The 13,532-nt window shown below is 35.5% G+C and overlaps 1 protein-coding gene across 2 annotated transcripts in view; it reads right to left on the reverse strand.

The window, feature by feature from the left end:
- MYO3B (myosin IIIB) overlaps positions 1 to 13,532 on the reverse strand; it is a 189,723-nt gene that overhangs the window by 72,440 nt on the left and 103,751 nt on the right. Inside the window, exons 25-27 of one of the 2 annotated variants that reach the window (XM_088168044.1) lie at positions 5,296 to 5,375; positions 2,164 to 2,184; positions 1,052 to 1,129 (exon numbers count right to left, since the gene is read on the reverse strand). In XM_088168044.1, coding sequence (XP_088024170.1) covers positions 1,052 to 1,129; positions 2,164 to 2,184; positions 5,296 to 5,375 — 179 coding nt within the window. The remainder of the gene's footprint in view (positions 1 to 1,051; positions 1,130 to 2,163; positions 2,185 to 5,295; positions 5,376 to 13,532) is intronic. The other variant, XM_088168045.1, reaches the window with a different exon arrangement.

Genomic DNA, 13,532 nt, shown 5'->3' on the forward strand with positions numbered 1-13,532 from the left:
ACCTCATTAAGCTGTTGTATGATAAGTACGTTTGTCAACTACGTTCAGTCTCATATACCCATATGTGTTTCAAAATCACAGACAATTCCAAGCTGATTGGTGTCACCTTGCTGCAGGTTGCACGTGTATTCCAGTCTACTTCCACACTCCACCATTACACTTTTTTTCCTTTTTACAGTTCCTACAGAGCTGTAGGTTCTGTGCAAGAGCACCCCAAGTGCACATCTGTATGACAAGTCTGAATGTGTGTCCTTGCACTCTCCACACTGGGATGACATCTCAGGATACACCAGACCCTTCCTTACACTATTCTACAAAACAAATTGAATAGGTATTCCTACACAGCTTGAAGCTTTAACTCACATTGGCTAGCACAACTCTGTGAACTTCCCTATTCTGCATGGTACAAGTGCAGCCCAAGGACCAACTGCTGAAAACTTACCCACTTTGCAATGACTGCAAGAAAAAAAACCAGTAACCAAGAGTCTTGGACTAGCACGTTCTTGACTCCTAAGCTTTCAGTTCCAACATTCTCAATGCCCTTTTCCTGCCTGTTTGATTTAAATACACATGCAGAATATGCATGACCTCAGACAGGATTACTACTGATAAAATGGCAGTCTCTGTGATTTACAACAGCACTTCCAAAAGATGGACTGTTTTTCACTTATTAGCATAAATGAAAAATCTTAATCTTTAAAGGTATGTATGCCTCAGCTTGTGAAAAAATATGAAGACTTTAGTGATAGCATCTCTTTTATTTGCCCAAAACTGGTGTTCTGTTTATAATGAGACCTGTTCTAGACCTCTAGCATTTTAGACAAAATAGTCTAGGCTCTAAATTCTGTTATCAACATACTCAATGAAATCATAAAAAAGTAGGAGGAAACAAAGAAAAAAAAGCAAAAAAAAGTATATGAATCTACAGAGGCCTTATAACAGAATAAAAAAATCTCTTATATTTGCCTTTGATCTTACTATCCCACAAATATTTTAGATATATCTATTGCTCTTATTATCAAAATGCTTGATTTCATTTTATTTTTTGTACCCTAAAATAGGAAGCCATAGTTTGCCGCTTCATATTAGTTGTTTCCTCAGGATGCCGCATAACCTCCATTGTGTCAACCTGGAAGACAAAACTGTGATATTAGGACTGTTCCACAAACACTGCAGACCCACTCCACTATCCATGACAGCTGGGTTCAGTTTTTGTTATAGTCATTCCTTCAGGTGTGAGTATTTCAGGGTACTTTATCAGAGATAGCAAGGCCAGCTTCTAACAAATGCAGGACATACACTGATTTCAGAGAGGTCTCTAAGCATTTTGAATTCTTTTTCATAGTGTAAGAGCACTCTAGATTAATGATAGCATAATACTCAGCCAGTGAAACAGCTGTCAAGTTGCAATACCTTAGGAACTGATTTCTAATGCTCTTATTGCCACTACAGTGAACTCCAACAGAACTTTTATCTATAAGAAGAGAGTTATCATACTTGTAATAGCCAGGAAGTAAATTGAACTGCCTCATTTTGCTCATGTATGGAAAAATACTGTAGGATAATGAGTGGCAAACAAAGCAGGTAGTCTCAGAACATGTAAGTCTGTTCCCTTCTCCCACTATGGTTACTAGAAATTACTTTCTATTGCCATTTTGATGAGAAGAATCTTGGCAATCTTATTCTGCTGAACTGCCATGGCATACCACTTTTCCAGCATTGCTGAAGAGTTGTTTTTAGAGGATATACATGGACAGTGAACATACGGCTCCTTGTAGATTTTAGTTATATTGTTAGTACAGCTGTTCTTCTCAAAATGAAACTAGAATTTATGAATGAGTGTAACTGTGGTTACCCATAACAAGCAGATTGTGGCTGCTGCATTACAGCTCAACAAAATTAAAGAAAATTAACCAGCATCCTGTTTGCATGGAGCATTAACAGCATTTTAGCATTCACTTGCTTTGTGGCAGTTTACCATCTGCTCTGACCAGGTGGCATTTGTATAAATCAGATAATGCTGTTGTCAGCACCTGTGTTACACTTCCCAGACTTTGCTCCATACAATCATTTCCAACACTCACCGACTTAAGAACACTCTTCTGGACACTAAAATAATTGCTGAAAGATTACAGTTCTCAATAAAGTAACTGAGACTCTTACCTTCAGGAGGTATTTAGGAGACTGCATGCAAAATATAAAGGAAATGAAGTGCTAAGTAATAATGGATCAAAAAATGGATTTTGTGTTGGGGAAGAAATAAAAAGAAATCTATTGAGGTCAAGATTCAGAATACAGATGGCACAAATGAAGACAGAGTTCAATAAGGGTGACCATAAAAATTTCAATATGTTTTTGTTCTGGCCCAGAGTGGCATACATGCATTGGTACACATCTCTAACACAGGAGGAGAAGAATAAAAAAAGAATAAAAAAAGACAGATACATTTTGTTAACAGAACACTTTATAATATATTCCAGGAAAAATGCCTTATCAGCATAGGTAACATCAAGCATCTTAAGAGGTTATGTGACAAAGTAAATATCTATGACCTAATCAAAACAGCAGACATGTCCATGGGGAAGGATATGGGAATGTTGCAAGATTATCTTGGCAAGACACCTAGTTTCTGAGGATCGTTATCTAAATCTCTAGTAAATGTCAGGTAGAAGACAAAAGCCATAACAGTGAGCATTAACAGTAAGTTCAGAATAACTGGTAATATTTAATGTTAGAAGACATACAATTTAATTATAAATAAGATCAAATAAAGAACAAAAGCAAATAGTTTGAATTCTGATCTGAGCCCAAATGACAATGAATTTGAGGTTATAAATAAGGTTCTTTGTCTAGAAAACCAGAGATGCAGTGATATTGTTGCTGGAGATTGACCAATTACAACCTCTCATATTCATATCTCTGCTAGTCTTGTATATATCTGCTGGTCAATAAAGGGCAGTATCATCTCCTTTTCACAGCTAGTTATTTTCATGAAAACTGTGGAATCTTACCATCTTGGGACTGCCACTCTATCAAATATGGTTTAAAACAGGCTTATGTGTTCAAAATAGTTTTGTTTTGGTTTGAGGTTTTTGGGGGCAGCAAAGGGATTGAATGCACAAAAAGACAGATGGTCAGAAACACTCACAGAGGAGATGTAAAACACTTTTTCTCAGAAAATTAGGCTGAAAGCAGTATTGTTAGATTTATTTTCCTATGAATGAAGTTGTAAATTCAGATCTGTGCAATATGTAAGAACTAGGATCAATTCCCAAATCTTTTTGACAAGAAATGTTTGATGTTTTCATTAGAAAAATTCTGATAAACCCTGAAGCTGAGGGGATTTTCTTGTAAGACTTTTTAAGAATTTTTGTCTCTCGTTAATGTACAATGTTGCTTGATATGAAGCCACACAGTTTTATGGTAGGGCAACAACCTCATACACGATAGCCAATAGGCTTTTTCACAACTGGCTTTCTAGAAAATGACAGAACAAAGAAGAATGTAATGATGTAAGAATAAGAATGTCATGATACCTTGTATTTTAAATCACTAGCTGCCCTTTTTAAACAAAAATGAAGGTATTTCAACTATTAAGTCACATTTTTACATGACAGCTATAGTGACCTACAATAAGAACTTATATAATTACAACTGGAATGGAAAACAGCCTGACCTACAAAAGCCAAACTGCTTCATCACTAAAAAGATGCCTTCTAATAGTTTTGAAACAATATTAAAAAATAATTTATAGCATCATGTCACTTTATGAAGTCACCTGAAATTATGACTTTCCGCATATTGACCATACCTGCTGCTGGCATGGTATGACATACTGTATAATCAAAAAATATGTTAAGCAAAAAACTCTCTTAAATTAAATCATGATAAAAAATTCCAAACTTCCAAACAAAATTATTACATTTGGATTTTTTAAAACAAATTCCGGAATAATAATTTAAAATATGTTTCCTGAAGTTGTTTTAATTAGGTGCTTTACAAAATTCTAAGAAATAGGTTTTTATCTAAAAAGTATTTAAATTAACATTTTCTGAATAGTGTTGCACTTCTGCATGTCATTTCTTTTAGCTCCTTTTAAAAAGTTTGAAGGGTGAGTAAAGCTCACTTAAACACTGCTTATTGACTGACTGTGCTTAGTGAAGCTCTAGAAGTGAACTGCTCTATTACAATCCTGCTGTATCAATAAAATACGTGCTTAGAAAGCTTGTGCTGAATACAGCTGGATGTAGAAGACAATGTGTATGTAACACAAGAAAATTGGAAAGGCCATCCTTCAGCACTGAAAGTATTTACACCAGACAGGAAATAATAGTCTGAAATTCACATCTGCATTTGCAGGTACAGTGAAGGATAAAGACATCTGGATGACATAAATCACCACACTGATGTTTGAGCATGAGTTCCAAATACTAGAAGATAACAAGAAGAAATAGAAACCCCAAGACATAAAATTTTGTAGACTTTTGAACAGTTCTTATAACCACACTTGTTTTAAAAATTTATTACTGTTTGCTTTGAAAAAAACCCCAAACCCCCAAACCTTAACTAAGTTAACTCTAACAAGTACCACTTAGGAAGCAGGGAGGGAGTGTACATACCATCAGTTTCAAGGCACAACAGGTTTCCTCACAAATTAAGTGTACTCATTTGTAATCCTATTAATTGCCATTAAATTATCCCATCTTTTTGCAGTTACGCCACACACTTTCATGGCAAAATTCAGCAGCATTTAAATTCTACAGTTCTTTTTACAGAACAGTGGTTTTGCTGAGTCGTTCTTTTCCAGTTATCTACCAGTCACAAATATCTCCTGGTTTTTCACTTCCAAATTGAATAAATAAGAAATAGATTTTTTAAAAAAAATTACTTTGCCTTTCATACTTAAATATGAAATACATAAAGTTAAAAGTTAAATAAAGTTAAATACACTATTCAAATTTTACCTACTAAGATCACTTTCTAGGTCAATATTGTCAGAGGAAAACCTTGACCTCTTTGAAATAAAGAGGATTATTGATATCGATATCACAGATTTCACTCCAAAGGTTTAAAGACTAATCAGTAGTAAATTGATTCTTCACTGAATTCTACAATAGGTTCATCACTAAAACTGGAAACCATACTCCAAGACAAGGTGCATGTTACTGATAGTAAAGGCAGACTCTTATTTGGTAAGAACCTCACTCTATACCCACATCAGCTAAATATTGTGTTCATAGTCTCACTGCAGTATTTCATAAACAGCTGCCTGTCCTCAAAGGGAGCACTACTAACCTTGATACGCCCAGCACTGAGCTGTGGAGGCAAAGACCGAGATGCTGCTGTCACTCTGGCTCTTGCTTGTGCCAGATTCCCTGTTCAAAAAGAAAGATATTCATACTGAAAAAGCTATTCAAGAAGCTTGGAAGAGTTTGTACAATAGTACTAAAAATAGCAGATACCACCACACTTCTTCCACACCCCTCTCATTACCAATTGTGCCTGCAGAGCATTCAACACAGGCATGACAGAGTGCAGTGTTGATTTAGAGGGGAGAAAAAAGTCAGTGATAAGGTGGTATGTCACTGACCTTAGCTACTGAGCTGATGAAAACATCGACAGCACAAAGGCATACAGCTCAATCACTAGTAATCAATTTCTCTGTGACTCATTGAGAGATTTCAAAGAGCAGAAAGACTACAGAATCAATCTTGTTTCTATGAAATCACATGGATCCTCAAGTGCTAAGACATACAGTATCTTAAACTCACAAACTAACAAGAGAGATGAGAAAATGATAAGATGGCACAATTTTTTGACCTTTTGACACATAATTCTCAATCTTATTGTAACTTAGGGTTTTTAGAGACTGACTCAATTTCCCAGGCAAAAATATCTTGTGGTATCAAGCAAAAGATTAGTGCCTTTTTAAAAATGTAACGTACGATGTGTCCTAAACTTTTTCTTCTGAACTTGCAGAAAGCCAAAGTCATCAAAAAATAGCTTTTAAAATAAAGCCTAGAAGAGAGAGGAAGTGATATCGGACTTGCATATGCAAGACACTCTGTATATTTCAAAGTTTTAGCAAGTCTAGCACAAGATGTCCAAATGTTTTCTCTGGCTATATCTTCAGAGGCTAAACTGTGATTAATAGCATTGAAAGAACCCTTTGAAGCAGGATTGGTGACATCAAAGCCCTAATCCATGGGTGGCAGGATTTTTATAATGAGTGGGAAGCATTTTAACACATTTCAAAGGATTTACAGCATGAATAAACAATAGGCCTCTGCAGATGTACCACACACCTTTCAGAACCAGAACACATAAATAAGTGTCTATTTTAATTTAAATGTAAATAAAGTGTTAACACTTCTTTCAGATGCTAAATGACTTGTTTGCATCAACTCTGGTGTTTAGCTGTTAGCTTTACAAAAAGGCAGTAACTCTAAACAGTCTTCAGAGTTTTGCTAAACTGTGTATTACATAACTAGTAAGAAAGCACGAAAACCAAGAACACCAAATCGCTGGTAAAGAAACCCAAATGCTGGCAATAATTCCCTAAGAGAGCAGAGCAAATCTAGTGTCCACTGTAACACTGAAAGGAACTTTTGCTCTTACTTTCCTCTGAACAAGAAAAATACCAAACCCCAGAAAATAATCTAGGGGCCAGCACTCAAACACAGCACTCTTCATTCGAACATTCTGAATTAATTTAAAGAAGCACTTCTCTTTTAAGCTGCTGGCACTGGTATTGACACAATACTGCAAAGCTGGCATGTCACTTCCAGATCTAACATCGTACGTTACCTGACAGTTTAAATCATGGTCCAGAACACAAGGTATGTCCACTTGGGACATACTTCCATTTTGGAAACTGCTTCAGGCTATCATAATATGCATGTTAATGAGAACAACAACTGTTTGGGAATTCTTAAATATCTATGCACATGCATGGTACATACTGTAAGCACATGTATCTCTCCAAAGTTAAAATGAGGACTTTAATGAACAAGTAGAGGTGAAATTATTTTTCTCCCAGTTGCAATTTTGCTATTTTTGTATGTTAGAAATTACTCTTTTTTTTTGCTAAAATAGCTTGGAAAGGTTGTTTTTGGCTAGGTTTCAGATTAGCAAGTCTAAAACTTGAAAGCCTTGCACCGAAGAACTAACAACACATGATAAAAGAGGGGAACTGGGAGAAGAAAGGACTTGGAATCAGACTCTTTAAAATGATTAAAATTTTGTTGCATTTTGTAACAACTTAAAAACTCTAATAATGAAATAAAATTTAGAATGGTTCTATAGCTGCTCAAGGTTCACCACACTCACTGCTGGCATTAGGTTTCTAGGGTTCATAATTAATACCCCTGAGGTCTCCCTTAGTTTCTCATGCAAAACTAAAACTAAACATTTCTGATCTGGTAACCCAAGCAAATAAATAAACATTTTAATTAATCACAAATCTTTAATGATTTCACAAATTAACAAACAAACAAACAAACAACAAAGTGTTCAGTTCCCACTTAAAAAAATAAATGCTTTACCTATTGTGCCTTTGTTCAGTAGTTACTTCCTTCTAAGAATGGAAGTGCACATGAAATAAATGTGTCAAGTGAATTCCTATGTAATTACTTGTAGCATTAGAATCTATGGAAAAAATATTACTAGGATTTTCTTTTTCAGCTGAAACACAAAATGATACTCCAATAAAAGTTTCTGAATTACTCATCTCATGTAGCTCATGCTCAGAAAAAATAACTACCAATCTTTAACATGTCTAAGCCATTAAAACTAATGAATAGAATAAATGTGGTTTGAAAATTAGTCTACATAATAAGAAATGTTTCACCCAGGGCTAGCATGGTGTTCACAGTCAGTAGAATTTGGTACCTATCCCTGCATTTGATTTTCATTTACAAGGTAATCTATACCTTAACACATCGAAAATAATTAAATGTTAATCCACTTAATGAAAAGCATCAATATTTGAAGAACAAAGGTTTATAGATAATAACATAGGCAGCTTGAACTGCCATGGGTTCCTTGGAAAGGTTAAACTAGTTAAAGATTGAAAGATTGCACTGTGCTTTTCAGAAGTCTAGCTTCACAACAATTATATGGTCAAAACTTTAGACAAAATACAAATGACAGCCCTGAAGACCAAATGCTACCTACACTAAACCCAAGTCCATAAAATGGACCAACTAAGTAATATAAAACCCTCTAAAAATTGGTTTTGGAGTTTTTGGTTTTGGGGTTTTTTTTGAAGGAGGGGAAAGAAGTTAATGGTTAAAGTTAGGATTAATCTTTTAAACATGTACATGTTTAATTTTACTCACATGCACTTCAGTTCAATGGGACTGCTCATCCAAACAAATACGGCTCCTACCTATGCGCCTGGATCAGAGACTAAGGTCTCTGGGATTCACTGTGTCAGTGGAGAGGTCAGTCAGACCTAATGTTTCTCTTTTTTCCCTGTGTGCAATAAAGTTAAGAATTGAGTTAAAGCATTCTCTTTAATGCTTTGAGAAGTTCCAGACATAGAAGTTTGTGAAATGGTCTTAGGATTTTCAAGGGAAAACGAAGTAGCAGCACAAAATCTATGCACTCCCTGGCTAAGCTCAGTGTCAATGCTCAGCAAACCTCCCTTTGTCTTGAAGCTTGTTTAGAAGATCTCACATCTCTGCAAAAATGTTCTTCACTGATGCCTCATTTCAGCTAGGTGAGAAAGACTGTATTTTCAAAGAACTGCATCTCTTCTATTATGCAAAACCAAGCAGGAGAAGTTTTGAAAATATTTACATCACACACAAAGAAGAAATGGGGTTTGTTTTTTTTTCAAGTTGGACTTTGGAAGTGGTCTTCAGATCTCAAAAAGGACTAGTCAGCATTCCTGGATTCTCATTTGCATCCCTGGTAGTTACCCACTGTGTGATCTGGCTGAATTAATGATTTGTCCAGCTGTTGACTCTATGTACTAATTAGGAAAGATACACACTCTGGCTGAATGTTCTGATGTTACCTACGGTTTGTGCTTCATTTATTCTTAGGTGATGGGTTTTGTAAATAGTACTGAGCAAATATTACCAATATCAGCACTGTATTTATAACCTCATTTTGGTTATGCCTGCAGTAGATCACTCCTCCCAAAGTAAGAGCATGCCAGGTAAGAAATATGTTAAGCTTTGATACAACATTCAGTTTGTGAAGTGCAAATGACTTACTGAGACAACCCTAATGACAATGTCACCTTACTGTACATGTCATACCAGGGATATTACGATTATGTAGAGGGCAAATACAAGCTCTTTCCTTATCCTCATATATTTCATTAATTTCTTTCATGCTTCTGGTTCAGATAAAGAGGGGTTACTTCAAACACCATGAAGATACAGAATAATATGGTTAGAAATGCTACAATGCATTTATATTTCATTGACATTACTTCTAATCACAGCTAAGCATTCACATTCCAGAAGAGGTACAGGGCCAGACAATGTCTCTGACATAGACAGATTCTGGCCAAAGGAAGTCGACTGCTTATCTCCATAATGCATTTTCATCTTCTGCTACTGTAAGACTAAGCTTTTAGCTCAACTACAAATGAATACATGTACTTTTTTTATTGTACTAATTTGAATCTGGTCACTGACTATCAAAACTCTGTTTGAGTCACTGAAAGTCATTGAAGTAATTTAAGCTAATCTTGTGCAGCAAAAAAAGCTAGGAATCCAATTTTCTCATATACTATACATTTTACACAAGAATGTATTTATAAAAATACTGTCTGTAGAGCACAACTATCAATACAGATAGACCTCAACTATTGTTTTTTCTGAAAAGACGGTTACTTTACTTTCTATTCAAAATAAAACCAAGGAATAGTATTTCCAAAATCAGATACATATTACCAAATAGAATCTAATGAGCATAAAAGCTTGGTAATAGTGAAGCCCACCTGAGAATAACCTAATTATGAATATTTGCTTCAGGAGCAAAAATATGCATGTTTTTGGCCCAGATTATTTGAAATGAAAAATCCATGCCTTAGTGAACACAGGAATTCTTATACTGATTTTCAATTAGATTAAAGATTTCTTTAGTCTTTTTAGCATGAAGTAGACACCAATCATAATTACAGATACTTAAAAGCTTTACATTGCTAGACTGGGATTGGAGAACCTGAGTATAAGTTCAGTGCTGTTATGCTTTCTATTGCATATGTTGCAGACACTTCAGTGGTCACTTCAGACATTAGGAAGGCACGCTGGCACAGCATCATTTCTACAGTAACAAACAAAACTTGTAAGCATCATTGCTGCCATGTTTAAGTATTGTTTTAACACAGTAGGTTAGTAGGTTTCTTGTAGAAGGGAACAGAGACACTGAGCAGCTGAGACGAAATGAAGGTCAAACTGCCTAGTGTACTCTGTACATATCTACATACATAGTATCTATACATACTATAGAGCTGTGAATATATGATATCAGTAGGAAAGAGCTTGTATCCTTATGTACTAAAGAAGAACAAATTATGGTACTAATTAAACTGGTTAATGGCAGTACTGAAGGAATTTTTCTAACCTTGAGTACTAACTGCTGCTTTAAGCAACATGCCCAATTTTCAAACTAAATTGAACCAAATGTGTAATCATCTACTCAGCTGAAACACAGACCTTTCCTGAAGTATCATGGGCACAGTATGTGGTCATAGGACATACAAGCAAACCTTATGCGATTCTCATAGTCATGTGACATGACCAAATTTACAGACAGTAGGCAAAACACATATGGTATAGTCTGACAACATGACAAAGAGGTTCCTGGGCATGGGCCAAGGGATGACCACGTGGTTCTGGAAAACAGTGGCAGAGCAGGGACTAGATTGCTATCTGGCCACAGCCAGGACGGCATAGGTTGGGCATCTCTGTCCAAACACAGGAGTAATGATAGAAGTGGAACATTAAGTACAGTGAGTGCTAACTATCTGAAGCTGCACCTAGACGAAAATAAAATACACTTTAAAAGTTTGGAGAAAGCAAAGTTCTTGTATAAACAATACTGCAATTTTCTACTGCTTGATGTTCACCATTTTCTTTAGTCAGGTCTGTAGCTGGACTAGCTGGAGACCTGACCAACTATCTGGCTGAAGAGAGGTTGGTCACAGCCTCATCCAGTCAGGCTTCCAGCTGCTGCATTACAGAACAAACTGGCTCAGCTTATTATGATTTATGTTGTCAGAAGGCCATTTTTTTCAGATATGGCTCTTAGCAATTTCCTTACATATCTCTTTTAGTGTATAGTTTGATGCTGTTGTATGTAATCAGCTCCATACAACAAACCCTGAATACTCTGGGGAAAGCAGACAGCACAGAATATGGCTGCTGTCAGGACAGTACCTCACCATCAGTACGAGGTTTTCTGCTGTCCCAGCAGATTGCCTGCTACCTGTACCACATCTGTAGCTGAGATTAGAAGAAAACTACAGAGGTGAATTTTCTGTGAAACTTCATTGTTGAGGAATTCTTCAGTGATTTTAAACATTAGTCAAAATAACCTTGTTCTACTTACATCTACTCGGGCTGGAGAAGTTTATTTCTTCTTCCAGAAGTATGTGGAAGAATAGTTCTAAAACCATACATAGGTTGGAAATATAGTTACCCAATGTTCTAATTCAGCCCCAGTCTCCCTCATTGTTTTATGTAGTTGATATATTTTCTCTTGCATGTTAGGTAAGCAGTTTTTTTTCCCAAATTGTATATGCTTTATCCATAAAAGTAAAAGTATGATTATAAAGAACATGGTCGTTATCTCATCGTTCTATCTATTAAACTTCACAGTGCTCAGTTTAACTTGAGGCCAAAGTAAATTTCTACAACAGTGAAAAAACAGGAAATCCAGGAGAAGTCAAGAACTGTGATTTCTAGCCCTTTGCTTGTATTTCCATAGTATGTTCATTCTCCATACAATGTTTAAAAAGTTTTTGGTATACATTCCATTACTCAGGACCTGCTGCTGAAGCTGCTCCATATATACACAGTCTGGGCAAAATCCTACTAAAGCAAGTGAAGATTCCTAAAGAATTCACTGACAAAAAAATCAGGTGTAAAGATGCAACTGAAAGTACATACAAAAAAAAATTACGGCACATTCTCTCTGACCTCACTATAACAATAACTCTCCCCAGTCATCAAGACCCTATGGCTAGACAGGCCAAAAACGGTGTCAAAACCAGGTTTTGAAACTTCAAGGCAAGAACTGTCTTTTAAAGGTTTTAAGATGAAACAAGGTTACAGAACTTTTTAAAAGTCCCATACCTTCCCGTTTTTGAAATCTAGTCATTATTGATGTTGACAACTAATTTAACGAAGTCTCAAAGGCTTTTCAACTGAACCAGTGCTCTGCTGGATGTCAGCACTTCTGTATATTATCACAGTTGGCACAAAATCAGTTACTTTTGTGGTAAAGCAAAACATTAATTTTATTTGTATCTCTGCTCTTAATGAAATAAATACCCATTCATACAAATACCCACAAACACATTTTCTTTGTCACTCACAGTGACAGCAGTGATCCAGTGAGGGATCCAGGCAGCTCAATTAACCACTCCTGCATCAAGACAAGTCAGGTTGGAATAAGAAAGACAAAGTCAAATAATAATAGATAATGCTGGTTCAGTAAAGTACTGGCCTTTACAGCTTGTTGTAAAGTGAAGAAATAAATATAAAAAAAAGATAAAAGTATAAAATCATAGTAAGACTGCACAAAATACTCTGAAATGAATATACAAGATCTAGAGCAGACTCAGAGATTTATTTTCCACCCACTACATTTATCCTTTAGATATATTAATCCCTTAATGCAATTATTTTGAAGGAGTGGGAAATATAAGCACATTCTTTGTTAAAGGACACACCAGAAAACATTATGTATATTCATATGAGTAAGATTATCTAAATATTCAACGAAGTTATCTGCTCCCAAAACTCAATAGCAAATTTAAAAGTAATGCTTTTGTAGGATTTGCTCTTCAGAGCTACTGAATGTTTATGATGACATACTGAGCATCTTTGGCACAGTTTGACCTTACAGCACACAGTGCCAATCGAAACTGTCAAGTAAACTACCCATTAAAACAATGGTATCATGTTTGCTGAATATTTATCTATTTCAAGTCTGTATATAGTGCACAGTGAAATCCCACAGTCTACTAGTGAATATTAACTGTTACTGTTAAAAGTCACATATTTTATGTGATGTACCTTTTGTTTCCTCAATATCAATAGATTTTGAATTTAATTAGTACACAATGCAGTGTTAAGATTAATTACTATTCACTACTGGGAAATCATGTTCATTATAGGATTGAGAAGTTAGGCCAGAAACATGAAAATTGGGAAAGGTATCTCCTCTCTACTGAGAAAAAGGTAAAGAAAAACTATTCTCAAGATTTGTTCTAGAGAGATTGGTATTATATATCAAATAAGTAAATTCATTAAGATCTAGTCTTAAACTTGTCCACTTCTACTTTT

Source organism: Sturnus vulgaris, chromosome 7 (assembly GCF_052056855.1).
Source record: "Sturnus vulgaris isolate bStuVul1 chromosome 7, bStuVul1.hap1, whole genome shotgun sequence".
In the NCBI taxonomy this organism is placed as follows: Eukaryota; Metazoa; Chordata; class Aves; order Passeriformes; family Sturnidae; genus Sturnus; species Sturnus vulgaris.